Consider the following 15,657-nt stretch of genomic DNA (forward strand, 5'->3'; position numbering starts at 1 on the left):
ATCGGTGTAAGGTACAAGAAAGACCCCAGCATGCTTCTATAAGTCGGAATGATGTCTAATGATGGCAGACCCTGATCGTATTTGACAGAGAATGTATATTATCAGGTTGTGTGTGTGATATTCAACTTTCTGTCATGAAGATAAGTAAGACATCTTGAAATAGCACAAGTGATAAAATTAAAAAAGATAGGGTTCCTCTTTAGGAACATGTCTAGGTTGTTTATAATATTTCAGACGAGTTAAATGCAACCTCGGTTTAAAATTAGCCCAGACTTGCTGAATTGTATTTGTGTTTCACTATTGAGGAGGATAAGGGACTACAAGGTGAAAAACAAAGACCGGCTAAGTCATCCGCTTATAAGGCTAAAGATCATCAAATTGAAAGAGAGAAAGGTGCCATGGCACTGACCTAGACAGAAAGTGTTTTTAGAGGAGTGAGCTTCCTTGATTTGGGCTTTAAAATAAAGCGGTCCCCTCTTCCGGTCTCGCTGGATGTCGGCCAACTGTCTGCGCTGGGAGTCAACAAAACCGGGCGGACAACGGGTCGCGATCATGATGGCCTTGAATCGCGATCATGTGCACCGATTTATTATTTTATTTTTAACAAACCCATGGATTGAAATTTACTACTCGAAATTCCCAAGAGACATAAACCAGCTTATGGACAAGACTTGCAAGCGGAGGCAGCGTCCCGACATCGGAAAGCATAATGGTAAGTCACATCACTTCCTTGAAATAGGCAATACCATGCCCGGATTATATGTAAAAATAAAAATAAAAAACAAACTTGCAATCAAGAAAATTTAAAAATTTAATGAGTCTTATAGATCAGCACAAGTAGAAAATATGTAAAACAACCAAATATCTGCTAAAACACTATAAAATACAAAAATTCTATAAAATACAAAAATTCCCACTTCGTAATCTAAAAGACAAGATTCAAAAAACACTATATACAAAGTTCAGTTTTCCTCAAAAGTCATATGTGTTCTTTATTTGCCTGCTAATTTTCCCTCTAACTTTTGAAATGTTCACTGTCGAGAAGACAGATTCCAACCTATTTAAATAACAACCGGAGCAAGCTGAACAAATACAAAACTTGTTGAACTTGTTTACTTTTATGCAAATATATATATCCCATATCCACTAGACTTTACTAGAAAGGATAACAAATTAAGTAAAGTGTTTATAGCTATTACGTTTATTTTTTCTCTCGACATTTTTTTTCTATGCTTCTGTTTAGTGTTATCTAATTTTTCATAGTTATTCTTCAGTATTACCAGCTTTTTCTACTATCCATTTATTATTATCATTTGTCCATTTTGTTCGTACTTGTTCTTCTTTACTGTTTTATTCATTGTTTTATTTTTTGTACTAAGAATCTATAATATATTACTTTGCGTGAGGCGAGATAACCAGAGGCATTCTGCTTTTTTATTAAAATTAATTATTTCAATTAATTATTCTTTTTTATGTAAGGTCTTGGTTGATATGAATAATTAATTGAAATAATTATTATGGTCAATTACGACCGCTAAATATATATGGATTAATATATTAAAATTAATATTATGCAAAGGTTTTTAAAAAACAATTTTTTCTCTAAAATGAACCATTCATAGGAAAATACAATCAGATCGCTGCACATTAGGGAAATAGGTAGGGCGAGGCGAGATATTTGAGGAATTCCGGGTTCGCATTAAAATTATTATCACGTAGCAGTTTTGAAAGAGCTGTTTTTCTAAAATGATGACACGTTGATTGGGAAACGTCAAATGGCTTCACGTTAGGGAAATAAGCAGGGCGAGTCAAGAAGCAGTTTTATTTTTACAACTATCATAAATCATTAACGTGATATGAACGTGTTAAGATAAACGCTGTTTAACAGTACTTTTGGCAATAAATTTAGTTAGAGATACTATTTTGAAACAATAAAGGCAATTAACTGGAAGATAAGGTCAGATGGTATGGCTTTAGGGTTATAAACAGGGAAAGGCTGTTCTGAGTCATCTTACTGCCACTATTTCTTTTAAATCCAAGGAGCAGAACTCGTTCCATTTTGGTTAATTTGACCCAAAACAGCGGGTTTGATTGAGAAATCCCAATGATCAAACTACTCTGACCTATACGATATCACAAAATGGAAGAAATTGAGGAATTACTGGTGAAATGAAAAGAAGTGAGAACGTGAAGATGGAGTCAATAAAGAGACTCTTTTTACATCTTTCGAAGGTTTGAAATTTGCCGATTCGATCGAGAGGTAGATCGTGTCGAAGAGTTTCTGGGATATTGGTTATCGTACGGGCGAGGTCAAAGGGAGCATCTGGGTAACGGTAAGGGAGCCCAACTCGATTACCAGGGTCGTGCCCTTTCAGCAGATCACCAGTTTCACAAGATCAATCACCGGCGCCAAACCACGGCCGCGCACTTTCGCGCGAAAGAGAGAGAAAAAGCATGCAACCGATCAGCTCGTGCTTGGAAGCCGTTTTTACACGGAAAGGAAACGTGCTCTGCGGTCTGATCCACTCCGGGAGGAAAAAAGGCAAAATGAAAACAGGTCTTGCCCATTTCATTCACGTTGTTTTACATTTGAAAAAACCCGAGGGCAGAAGCACCGTCACGCTTTGGATAACTCGACAGGCCGCAACTTGATCTTGAGACGATTATTTGAAGCGTCGCAGCGTGAAAATGAACTGTAACGTTTAAAGCAGATTGCACCTAAGACTTTCATGTTTCTAACCGTGTCGCCTTATTTACGCAAAATTTGAAATAATGCAAAAAATAATCACACGACTTGTCAATTGTTCTGGCTTGTAAGTCGGTACTTAAACATACATGAGGTTCAGATTGCAATAGTCACTAAGTCCAAAAAAGAAAATAAAAAACAAGTTTTGAACTACATTGCAACTGTTTTTACTACTCGTTTACATTCTGATTTATTGTCATGGGATTCATGTACATTTGCCGTGTTATTTATCAAGAGGTTTTTAAGAGATACCAGGCTTCTTGTTCGAGATTGGAACAAAGTTGCAATCCAGTTTTACAAAGATTGCCTTGTTAGAAAGTCGTGGTATTTATGTCTTTAATATTTACGCTTTTGCAGGCAGAGTGTCTGGCTGTGAAGTTCAATCTTCGCCGAACAAAACCGCATACACGATGGCCAATAGAAGAGGTGGACGTCATCGGAATGAAAAGATAGCGGCGTTGGGCATGGCTTCTGCGTTTCATCTCAGCAGAGGCCGGGATAAGGCCAATCCGTCCAAAAACGGTATTCGGTTGTATTTATATTCTTAAAATTAAATCCAATCATTTTGGGTTTTAGGCGAGCAAAAGCATCTGGTGGACAAGATGGCACTGCTCAAGTCACAAAGGAGGAGCGACGGAGCAATCCAGGGTTTGTCGAAACCCTTGATGCCCGATTACCCAATAGGTAAATGGTCAAAATCCCCCAGTCTAAACAAAAGATCCACCTTTGTGTCATTTTGTTAAAGGTGAAAGTTCGAAAATGATCCAGAGTTTGGAAGCCGACACGAAAAGGTCGTTCGATTTGAAATCATACCAAAGGCATAAGCCAAAAATAGATTTTGTGACTTGTAAGTAAATGGTTTATTTCATTAAAAAAACTGTTTTTTCCTATCATCAAACTATTCTTTAAGTCCATAAGACGGTCGACGCTAATTTCAAGAAAATGGAAGCTGCCGGATACCACAACAGTGCGGATCTCTTCACAACAATAAAAACAAGAAACGCTGCCAAATTATCCGACCGGTCTGAATTAAGTAAGTCAATTTTGTCAATCCGGTTAAAAACAAACCATGATTTACTATCCTGAAAAAGGATGTTTTGAAATATAACAAAGACCTGATGTGACAGAAGCCTTAAACATCATTGATTAATATGATCAGCATTGTAAACTAACACTTTAAAAAAAAACATTTAAATAGAAATGCCTCTGGTTTGTGCTTTTCATATTCACATAACATACTTTCAAAATTTTCATACTTTTAATGACGTTCAATGCGTGAAAACCATCTCATGTTCGCAGCTAGATTTCGCCAAAACATAAATTTTAATGAGTCTCATTTATAGGCACCATCTGCCAAGAAGTTAATTTCCCTTTTTAATACGTCTTGAATAATAATTTATTAACTAAATTGGCCATGCTTTGCTAAATGTTTATTTTTCGGTGAGTCTTTTCTTGTTAAATTATCTTTATTGTACCTCGGGTTGGTATTGGTTTAAATTTGATTCGTTTGTTTAATTGCTTGAGCAAATTATATTTATAAGTTGAATTATATGTAGATATGTTTTAATAATTATCAGGCCAAGAAGGGCATTACTTAATTATTATTTTGTGTTTTTTAAAAATATTTTTCTTGTCCTTATCTTTATTGTACAATAAGTTTTCTTAATCATTATTTTATATTATTCTTTCTTGTTCCTTCCTTCTACATTACTATATTTCATTTTGCCTTTTACTTGTTCATTTTCTTCTTTATTGCGTTGCTTTATTATTTTTCGTTTGTTGTTTTTTCCTATCACGTTTCTTTATAATCCTGTATAATTTTTCACTGCTATGTGTCTCTATATTAATTTGTTCTTTTTACTACTGTGTGTCTGTAATTTGACCTTTTTCTTCACTATTGTACGTCTATAGTTTCCGTTGAAGTTAGTCTCTACTACGCATCAAAATTATATTTTTCTATGACATTCAACTGTGATTGTTTTCCTTTTTTCTTTCATTATAAATCGGTCTGGTGTGACGTAGGTTTTAGAAAAACATTTTCTTTATCGTGCCAACGTTTCGATCTTTATTGAGATCATCTTCAGGGCCTGGGATTTATAAACATTGTTTAAATTTCACAAATATATGTAGGATGCGAAAAAGATGAATTTATACAATGCTAGAAAATTTTAGATTAAAAAAAATGAATGTATACAATGATAGAAAATTTTAGTTTTAAACATTAATTATCTATCATTGTATAAATTCATTTTATTTATTTATTTTTGTAATCTAAAATTTTCTAGTATTGTATAAATTCATTTTATTTATTTATTTTTTTAATCTAAAATTTTCTAGCATTATATAAATTCATTCTTTTTTTAATCTAAAATTTTGTAGCATTGTATAAATTCATTTTTTCAATTATTTTTTTAAATCTTCTTTTCACATACTACATGTATTTGTAAAATTTAAACAATGTTTATAAATCCCAGTCCCTGAAGATGATCTCAATAAAGATCGAAACGTTGGCACGATAAAGAAAATGTTTTTCTAAAACCTACGTCACACCAGACCGCATGTCACGATCTCCGAAAAATCATTAAAATTAATGTTACGATATAGTTTTAAAAAGATCAGTGTTTTAATGATGCATCATTGAATGGGACTGAAATTATAAATTCAGATCGCAGAACATCAGAGAGGAGGACGAGTCGAGATATAATATCGAATTCCTCGTATTGAAACAGTTTTATTCGGCAAGAAAGTATCATTATGTTTTAATGCCATCTCTTGTATTAAAAATCGCTGCAAATCAGGGAATAAGGAGAGCGAGTCGAAATATTTCGGCGAATTCTGTATTGAAACAGTTTTATTCAACAAAAATATATTTTTATGTCTTAATATCATGACTTGTGTTAGTAGAGATTTTAACTTTGAATTTTCTGTTAGTGACTTATGCAAATCTTTTTTGTATATGTAGATAGATTTTAATGATTGTCATGTCAAGAAAGGCTGTATGTTCGTTTTATTTTCTCTCTTTTTTAATATAAGCCGGCAATTACGTCCGAAGGATGGGCGTGTTGTGAATTTAAATTGCGGGTTTATTTTATGTTTTAATCTTCTTTTTTTAAGGAAGGAAACAAAGTCTGTATAACTTTGCACAATCGGGCGATAAGAATGTCGTAGGTCATGAAAGCGAAGTGACGACCAAAAATACAAGGCTTCCCACACCGATGCCCAATTCTTTAGAACCTCGACTAGGTACGATATACAACTTCTATTTGGTTTTTCTCATTGAAAGTATTTTTTTGTATTTTAGCTAATAGGGTGTCAGAATTGTTGCATAAGAAGACCGATGTCGTGGCTCCAACGAAGACAAATTTTACGGTCAATCCAGTAGTCGTCGAAATGCGTAATGAGATTCACTTTTTTCATTGACAATTTTGAAATTTTAATTGTAAAACCATATATTTATTTAATAGAAAATAAAACGTATAAGAGGACGGAACATAAAATTGTGTTGAAAGACTTCGGAAAACGCGGTGAGAAATTAAAAAACACAATCTTTCGACGTAAAACCTCTGAATTTGAAATTTTGCAGAGCATATGAAAGATGATATCTCCTGGTTTAAACGTTTGCTTCCGGAAGAGTATTTCATAAAACCGAACCTTAAAAAGACCATCCTTCCTTATAAGGACAGCCCGTACGAACGTACAAACAGACAAGTCGTCGTAGAAACCGTCACTGTCAAACCGTCGAAACGTGAGTGTTTGTTGGTAAATATCCAGTGAAATTTTAAATTGCTGACGTTCTTTAGTGATAGAAGAGAAAACAAAGGAGAAAAAAATTCCGATCAAGGTGACAGAGGACCGTTTAGGCGTTGGAGGCGTCAACATTGACGATTTGAGACCGTCTACCAGACTTACTGAGGAAATAAAGAAGGAACAGGAGCAACCCAGGCTGGCGTCCCCTAAGCACATCGAATGTAAATATTCAAGTCCGTTTTATCAATTTCATTTCTAAAAATCACTTTGTAGTAAAATCAATGAAGCTGCCTCGACTTCCGTTCGAAAGGATCAAAAAGCAAGGAAAGGGTTATCTTTCAATGATCGAAAGCTCCGACGACTCCATTAGGACTAAGGAAGTTCCTTCCAGGCCTTCAAGCAGGAGATTTTCGTACGAAAAGACGACTTACGGTATTCAACAGGTTATCGACGAAATTTGAGCTTTTTAACTTAAAACAAATAAAAAACAGCCTCTAGGAAAACTCTGTTGGAAGACCTTAAAAAGGATAGGTCGAAGAGGGATGAGGATTGCAGGAGAAATTTCAACAAGTTCATGTCGATCACTCACAATTCAAAGACACAGGATGAACTGTTAAAATCACAAGGTAAATAAAAGCTATCTAATTAAAAACCACTCAGTATTGTTTATCTTTTTTTCCAGATCCCAAGTCTCTTGGAAGAAGGGAAGGACTGAATGTACTCTTTCAGAAACAGGCAGAAAAAGCTACAGACGAGTCTCTCCTACATAGTAAGTTTCATTTGGTATACAACTTAAAATCGTTCTTTATTATTTGTAGAACTGATCAGATTAACGTGACCTAGTGGATCAGTTGTACATGTTCATTGACTAGCAGACCATAAAGCATAAAGCAGCCCGTACTTTATCGTTAACTTTTGCAGAATGGCAGCGACTGGGCCGTAAGTTTTTTCCAGAAGCATTGACAGAAGAGCTGCGCTACCGAAAACAGCAAAACAGGCTTTTCAGCGAATACTTGAACAACTCAAACGACAAAGCCAAACATCATAGACACTCACAGCCCAATGTCTGCAAAAAGCCCGATACCTCGGGGACGGTCGTGACGATCCAGATGCGTCAGCCTACGATCACCCAGCAGCCTAAGACCGACATGGGTATGCTTTCCAGCCCACAAGTCAAACCCTCCTCTAATATACTTTTGTTTTCATTTTTTCCAGATAAAATACTCATAGCGAAAGGGTTAGACAAGGCGTTGGACAATTTGGAGAAACAGAGCGATGGTTGCAGTTTGCCTTCGACGGAAAAGAACCTCGCTGAAACTGTTGATACGAACGAAAAGTCCAGCAGTAAAGTCACCGATTTCGATGGTCATTCAATGACAACTCCTACTGAAACATCATACGGTGAGCTCACTTCATACTACTTAAATCTCATGAATATTAGCACAGCTAGTATTATTTTGTATAATGCTGTTTTAGATTTTTCTCAGAAAAAAAGTTTTTTGATCAACGTATTTTGTTTTATTCATTATTTGCAGTCAGTGAAGATACAACGGGCAAGAAAGAACACTTCGTCGAAAAGGTGAAGCAGCATCAGGGACAAATGGCACCTGGGAAGACTGAAGCGGCTCATGTCGGAAAGGACGACGCCCAAGCCATTAACAACGCTGTCAAAGAAGTACCCACCCCAATCAAGTCAAAACAGAAAAAAATCTCAAAGCGAGGAAAGATAAAAAATGGAAAAAGGGTTACTGAAACTAAGCTAAAGGCGATGGGTGACTTGTCGAAGACGACAGCGAGCTCCAATATTTTTGAAACTAGTAAAATACGCTCCTTTTTTTTAATTTGTTCCATAACGTTAACCTGAAAACATTTACAGATCTATCTGCCGATGGTCCTTTAGAAACCTCGTTAAATACTTTAGATGAGCTGTCCTGGTCTTTGAAAAACTATATTCCAACTAATACCAGTACGTCTTTTTATATTTTGAAAATATACGTTTTTTATTGTGATTTGTTTCTAGTGACGAACGCCTACTGGGTGCAGACGAAGCACAACGTCCCCCAGTCGCTTTTGGACTACACTCAGCAAGCAATACTAAAGTCTTCCGGGTCGAAAGACACGACGAACCTGTCGTCGACTGAAAAGAGCGACGCTTTTGTAGACGAATGGGGCCAGTACGGCAGAACTGCTTCGGAGACGGATAAACTTCTGGCGACTCTCACTGAAAGAAGTAATATCACGAGTAGAATTGAAATTTAATACCACATAGAAACCACCTCCTGTTTAGAACAATTATTTTGGGTTTGACTAAAGTTTTATTGAAAAAAGGTTCCCATAATCACATGCTTCTCACGCTGCCGTGTCATTATGATTGATTAGATCAGGTGTCCGTTTCTGGAAACCCCTTTATGTGATTATTTATATTAAATAATATATTTCCTTTGTTTTTGAAAAATCGATTTAAGATCTAATTTACGCCACTTGTGGACCGTCATGAGCCCGACATGGACGGGGAAAATGTCGTTGTGGCGACAATTATTTCTCAAAGCTCACATTTTAGCATATGAGTTATATTTGTGTTTAAAATTCAAAATTTACAAGTGCGTTTGTAATTTCCCTAAATTCAAAAACAAAAAATATACATAAATTTAAGGCTCTTTTGTGATGAGATGAGCAAAAATGGTACCATTTTCGAATCACAATGGCCTACCGTTAGAAAAAAGATATCCCCAGGAAATAGAAATGGTTAAGCCTATCTTGTTACCTTCGCTTTATAACAGACATTCCACAAATTCAAAAATCCCTTTGGAGAAGAAGTACCCCATTGAATCTGAGCTGGTCCAACCCGTTAAATTGCCCCATCTCAGTAAGACAGGCCCGCCGGTGAGCAAAAGCAAGCCGTGGATGAACATCGACCGTCCTTCTGAGAAAAAGCAGAAGAAAGAGGAGCCTAGAAGGACCGAAGACAGTAAGTTCGAGAACACGTTGGGTCTAGTCAAGAGATTCGCCAAAGGTTCTAAGTACAAATACCAACCCACGAGTAAAAAACCACCCCCCGACATCGTACCGGCAGTCATCAGGGACCAGACGGCGAGGAGTAAAGACATTCCGAGGAAGAACAAGCCCAAGATGAATTTCAACCCAGACAACGAACCCACTCCCAAAACCAGCACCAGAAGGTTGACGTTAGTGGAAAGACTGCGACAACGCATAGACGCCCGGAGAAAAGCCCAGAAAATAGCTATGATGGAGAACGAGTTTTTGACCGGCAATGACAAACTAGAAGCCGAACCTGTCAAGTCGCCGAAAGAGCACACGATTGGCACCACGTTGTACACTCCCAAGAAAGAAAAATCGGTGGAAGCCGTTTCGGAGATCGAATCACGGAGCGAGATCGAACCGAGACGCGCTATGAGCGATGATTACGTAGAACAGCTTCCACTCTCTTGGGATTTTCTCCACACGAGAAAGGAAACGATGAAACACACACGCCAGGCTATTTCTCCCAGGAGAGGGAGGACGGTCACTAAACTGAACAGAACAATATCTCCTAGAAGATGCAGCAAAGACAGGAGCGTTAAAACGTCGTCACCGGAAGCGGAAGTTTTCGAGCCGAGGAGATGCGAAGTATCCAGGCCTAAGTCCGCCGGCTACAAGAGGACTCGAGGTTTTTCGCGAGATAGACCGAAAACGACGAGCTTCACCGAAGTCGTATCTCCGAGAGAGGTGACCCCCAAAACGCCGCCGCAACAACCGAAAACTGCGAAAACGTACTACGTTGGTTGTAGCAGAGAGCCGAGCGACACGGACAGAGATTACGAGTCGGATTTCGAAGAAGACAACAGTATAATAAAAAGCCAAAAAACCAACAAAAGCCACAAAAGTGGACGCTCGAGGAAAAGCTACAATAACAAATTCTTATCGGATTTTGAAAAGAAAAAACCAAAGCCGAAGGCTAAATCGTATAGGAACAAAGAAGAGACTGACGTCTCCTCCGGGGGTGCGAAACCGAAGAGCAAAATCCCTTGGAATAAACGCAACAACCCGCGAGCCGGCTTCCCTTACAAAAGGAGAAAATCTTCGGATTTCGAAGAAAGCTCTGAAAAAATTCAAAGGCCGAGGAGACAGGTCACAAGGAAAAAGCCCAACACGGTGATACCAAGCGATCGGAGGGAAACAGCAGACAGTCGAAACGCAAAAACCGCTAACAAATTTAATAGGCATAGTAACCAAGGCCCCAAAAGGAGTAGTTCTGATGTTATTAAAAACCGGCCCGAATGGGTAAGTTCCAAACGTTTCGAGCCGTTGGCGCCGGCTGAGAGCTTCACGATCAAAAATACCCACAAGAGGAAATTTAAGCATATTCAGCCTAGGTACCTCGAGCCGAAGAAGCCGAAACCGACACCGCCGGAGACACCGCCGACACCGCCCAAAAAAAATCCCAAATTAAGAACTGTTCAATCGAGGTATTTGGAAACTCCCAACTGTCTTAAGATTACCCACAGCATAAAATCCCTCCTGGAGCGGAACGCCGACAGGCTCAAAGGCTGTTTTCCCAAGCATGTTGTAACGCATAAAACGAGTTCTCTCCAGAAAAAAAAACTCGAACCGCTGAAACCCATAAGCCAATTCCGGCCTCCGATAAGGAATAAAGAAATGCAAAAAGGGACGACTAACGAAAAAAGGGAAAGACAATCTCTGTCGCCAAAAAATGCAAAAAGTAAACCAACGCATTTGAACGTACAACAGAGTTTCGAGAAGCCTCCGGCGATTGATTTCTCTCAAGACGTCGTCAACAGAAAAGATGACATGAGACGAGTCTTTCCAAAACGTTTGTATGATGATCTGTACACGTCCCGAACTGGGAACAGGGAACTTGGCAACTTGTACAGCAGAGACAGGCAAGCAACATCAAAAGCGAACATATCTAACCGTTTCAAACAGTTCGACCATCTTCTCGCGTCGACGCAGAAAACCTTCAAAAAGAAATTCGAGTTTTCTGACTTGTCCGACGCAGATGAAAAAGACACAAAACATTTTGAAAACAGTTTTAAAAGCATTCTTAAAGAGTGCGACGCTATAAACGATTTGCTGACGCCTGTCCTCCTTCCTCCACCGAGCGCCAAGATGGACAGAGCGTTCGGAAAGTATTTGACTAATGACAAGCCTAAGTCTGCTTCACAAAACACAGACTACCCAAATTTTCTCACTTGGAAAACTGATTTTATCCAAGATAAAAAACCTCTGAACACTTTCACCGCCCTCCACGAGACCAAGTTTCCCAAAACGAACGACAACTCTAGCTCTTTTACCAAAGGGCAATATTCCGTGGACAGTGAGCTCGCGACATCTTTCCCGTCTTTGACAAGCACGCCGGAGAAGAGCAAAGAAGTTTTAAGCAACACCGACGACTGTCTAACGCCTGACTGCTACTGCAAGAGGATCAACACGCTCTCTTCTATATCCATGACGTACGCAGTTTGTCCGACTTCGACCGTCGGTGATCCCGACATGCTCTCCCCTATTTCATCCCTTCCGGAGTTAACTAAGAAAAAATCCGAATCGTCGTTTTCCACTCCTACTTGTTACTGTTCAAGCGCCTATAAATCGTCTACGTCTAATTGCAATATGGAAATGGTACAGAAAGAAAATTCCCTAAACGAACTCAAGAAAAAAATAGAAGAGGCTATCGTGCAGATATCGTTAAAGAAACCCAAGAGCAAGCATCCGATAAGGCAGAGCCTACCGCCGTTGAGGAAACCTAGCTCTCATGTCAAATTTTTGGAATCGATAGCGACGAAAACGAGTTCTTCCATGCAAACTGAAACTCCGCCACCGTTAATGCCAGGGAAAAGGCAACCCCTCTGTCCGCTTTCTAAAACGACGAACGGCGACTTCCAAAGCTCACAAACGAAAAAGCGCAATCTTTTCACTTACCCTGTGCAAATTCCTGATCCGATTTTGGAACAGATATATCAGAGCCAGAATGCTCTGAACGACCAAATCCGTCTGCCGAAAAAGTTTACTCCCTTGCCTAGTATATTCGATCGAAATACTTGTAATTTCTGCCCCGAATTGAATAAAAACCTAAACGAGTATTTATCCTCTAGCACTTCCTCCACGTCTCTTTCTTCGATTTCTTCCTTGCCCCTTCCTTGGAACTGTTCCACGAAAAAATCGATGTCCCCTAAAGAATCTAAAAATTCCAATCCTTCAAAGAGCAAACAGGAGAAACAAGTCTTCCGTTGTTCTCCACCTTCGTCCCCGTTCGTACGTAATATGGCTTCGTCGTTAAAACCTTACTCTAGTTATACATCCAGCTCACAAAAATCGTTCATAGGCGATTCCAAGTTTATAAACAATCCATTGATAGAATATTCGTTCCCACCTGCGGAACCCATTCACTCCATACTGAAATCTCCATTACCCTCGATACTCAAAACCTCACACACTAAGACCACTCGTAAATTGAGCGACGGTAAGCAAACCCACAGTTCAACCTTAATAATAAGTAATCCTTATAATTTTTAGTTAAAACGAGGATGAACTCGCCTGGAAAGAAAGCGCCCAAACTAAAGAACCCGAGGGGGATTATCCAACTTCAACCTGAGCATTCTTCGACAGTCGTGTCAGGCGTGGATACATTGAATACCCTAAGGTCCATCAGTCTTTCGGGTTTGGACACGGAGAAATTCATGTACAGCGGATCGAGGAAAGTTACGTCTGAAATTTCCGTGAGAAAAAGTAGGTATCCTTTCACAGCGTTCCTGCAGTGATAGAATAGTAGCGAAAGATAGCATCGACTGTTGATCTACTATAGCAAAAAATTAATTTGTTCTTTTATCTTCAAAAATTCATACCATATTTTTGTTTCTCAAAGCAAAAGTTTCTTCGAAAAGGACTTCCTCTGGCAGAATGGAAGAGAGGTTTCCGAAAGAAGTGGAACCAGTGAGACCAGTACTTCTGCCCTCAGTCAGGGCGAAAAAGTTTTCACAGAGTAAACTGTACGTTTCCGGACAACAGCAGAATACGGACGGTGACAGTACTACTTGTCTATCCTGTAAGTCTCTGGTTAATCACAAACTGTCCGAATCACTTATGAGGATGTTGCTTTTAGCGAGCCTCCCGACGTTATCGTTCATAACGCAGCACGTCCAGCAGTCGCCGCCTGATTTCAAACAAGAACATTCCAGGGAAGAAGAAGGGAAAACGGAAATGTCTGAAAAATGCTGCCTCAGCAGGACTCCGATGACCTCGAGTATCGAGATCACCGGTGTCCCGAACGAAATACCCAAGCCGTCCATAAACAGAATTGAGCAATTTTTACAGAAAACGAGTTTAGGTTGGTATTAAACCTGGTAAAGGAAGAACCTGTGTTTATCTGTCTGTGTTTCAGAAGCTGGAAGAAATGAGTCTTCTTTGATACACATCCACAAAACAACTGCTGTTATGAATGTGCACCACAATGAAAGAGACCCGTCGGCTGAGTCTTTTCTTGATTCCTCGACCGCCGGTTCTATTTCCATTTGCGACTACTTGCAGGGGGAACAGCTGAGAACGAACATGCGCGATGGCGTCGGTCACAGATTCTTCAGGAAGCCACCTCCGGTCGTAACGGAGCTTATTGGTAAAATATATCCTGCTAAATTTTTTCATGTGACTTGCGGGGTGATGAACCTGCAGTTTGATCGTAAGTGATCAGTTTTGGTCAATGATCTAGCTACAAAGGTCGAAATTAGCAGCATAGCGAAGTAGCGAGGAGAAAGTAGGGTGTCGTAGGTTCGGACAGACACACCCCGAAGATAGCTAGAACCCGAAACTAGACTGTTATACCAAAACAGCTAGGATAGACCAAGACAATCGGAATGACTGAAATACAGGTTCATCACTCCACAACCCTCAGGTTCTCACAAAAATTCAGTTTGGTCTACCGCTGTTTTGGCTTCTAGCCATTTTTAGCCAAAAATATCAATAACATCCGAATATCATCTACTCTGCCAATTCAAAGACTTATCAAATAACTAGTTCTTTTAACATCTATGAAAATTAATTCACTACAAATTGCATGTCTATAGTGTATAGACATCACCCGACTGATACTTAGGGGCCAAAGGTTTACTAAATTATTCGCAGTAAAGATCGATTAAATTTAAAAAAGGAGATTTTTATTGTTTAGAGATAAAGTCGGAATGCCCCCCTGTTGTGTGTGAGCGTTCAATATCGGATATCTTGCCTCACGCAGCGCCGGCGAAGATGAACATCCTTCAACACGGAGACCGTTCAGCTTCGGTTCGCCAATCCTCGCGTATGCCACTTTTCCTTAAGTCCTAGACTGTTCGCCGGTTCAACTTTCGTTTCTTTCAGAATCTCCGACGAGGAAGGAAAACTTGGAAGCAGGAGATTCGGTGACCGTCGAGGATAGTGTGACCCAATTGGCAGAAACCGAGTCCCTGGCGGCGATGAGTTCGACGCAGACCGAGAAGCTGTCCGACACGTCGACGACGTCCACCACGTCATCGAGCCAGTCGGAGTCGACGAACGAGACGCAGACCGAGCCCGAGGCGGAAGAAAGCTCAGAAAAGCCTGCTGCAGCGCCCGAGGTCATAGTGCAAACGGCCGTGGTCGAAGTGAAGGGCGAAAAGACGGACGTCTCCTGCTCGCAAGTCGAACCGAGCGAAAAGAGCGCCTTGAAAACGGAACAAGTCGACGTCTCGGTTTCCGTCCAGTCGCTCGGCAGCATTCCTCCTCTTTCGCCGAGCGACGTGATGATCGGCGGCTCGCCGAGGAAGAACCGATCGCTCTCGGACGTACGTCGTGGCGCCTCCCCGCAGAACAGGAGAAACGCCCCTCAGGAAGGCGTCGGCTACTCTTTCTTCAGGGGAGAATTCGATCCCCCTGTCAGAAAGCCTAAGATCGACTCCTGCGTCCAAACCGAAAAGTACCAAAGGCCGAAGAAACAATGCACTATGACATCAGTCGACGTGGTAGACTAGCCAATACTACGAGGTACCTGCACCCCATCTTTTTCTCCTTCTTTCACTGAACCCTCTTTCTTTTTCAGGCTGAAAATATTGATACCGACCGAAGTGCACAATGTCTAACAACAGCATAATTAATCCAATTACAATAAAGTTGGTTTCGTTTAGACTATTTCTTTTCAACTC

The 15,657-nt window shown here is 39.8% G+C and overlaps 1 protein-coding gene across 5 annotated transcripts; it reads left to right on the forward strand.

The window, feature by feature from the left end:
• The first annotated feature begins 359 nt into the window (after nt 1–359).
• Nucleotides 360–15,654, forward strand: LOC106669566 (serine-rich adhesin for platelets-like). Of its 5 annotated transcripts, none has more exons than XM_014399117.1 (25): nt 360–712; nt 3,104–3,268; nt 3,323–3,430; nt 3,492–3,593; nt 3,657–3,779; nt 5,861–5,989; nt 6,048–6,140; nt 6,211–6,270; nt 6,330–6,491; nt 6,547–6,714; nt 6,767–6,925; nt 6,985–7,119; nt 7,176–7,262; nt 7,415–7,645; nt 7,709–7,894; nt 8,029–8,310; nt 8,370–8,459; nt 8,514–8,723; nt 13,025–13,237; nt 13,374–13,553; nt 13,611–13,835; nt 13,890–14,120; nt 14,670–14,798; nt 14,858–15,499; nt 15,555–15,654. In XM_014399117.1, the coding sequence occupies exons 1-24, from the start codon at nt 493–495 to the stop codon at nt 15,484–15,486; spliced, it is 4,317 nt and encodes a 1,438-aa protein (XP_014254603.1). In that variant the 5' UTR covers nt 360–492; the 3' UTR covers nt 15,487–15,499; nt 15,555–15,654. The 5 variants fall into 5 exon arrangements, with proteins under 5 accessions (XP_014254603.1, XP_014254605.1, XP_014254606.1 ...); XM_014399119.1 differs by having other exon boundaries at nt 6,553–6,714; XM_014399120.1 differs by lacking the exon at nt 360–712 and having other exon boundaries at nt 3,171–3,268; nt 3,665–3,779.
• Nucleotides 15,655–15,657: the final 3 nt, after the last annotated feature.

This window comes from Cimex lectularius, unplaced genomic scaffold, assembly GCF_000648675.2.
Source record: "Cimex lectularius strain Harlan isolate CLEC.00 unplaced genomic scaffold, Clec_2.1 scaffold77, whole genome shotgun sequence".
NCBI classification, from domain to species: domain Eukaryota; kingdom Metazoa; phylum Arthropoda; class Insecta; order Hemiptera; family Cimicidae; genus Cimex; species Cimex lectularius.

Excerpts from the sequence above, each read along its gene's own strand:
- LOC106669566 (XM_014399115.2), top strand. The coding sequence starts at position 9,173 with ATGGTACCATTTTCGAATCACAATGGCCTACCGTTAGAAAAAAGATAT. Across the intron at positions 14,121-14,669 it reads GGTCGTAACGGAGCTTATTG|AGATAAAGTCGGAATGCCCC; the intron begins GTAAAATATATC and ends TTTATTGTTTAG. Across the intron at positions 14,799-14,857 it reads TTCGGTTCGCCAATCCTCGC|AATCTCCGACGAGGAAGGAA; the intron begins GTATGCCACTTT and ends CGTTTCTTTCAG.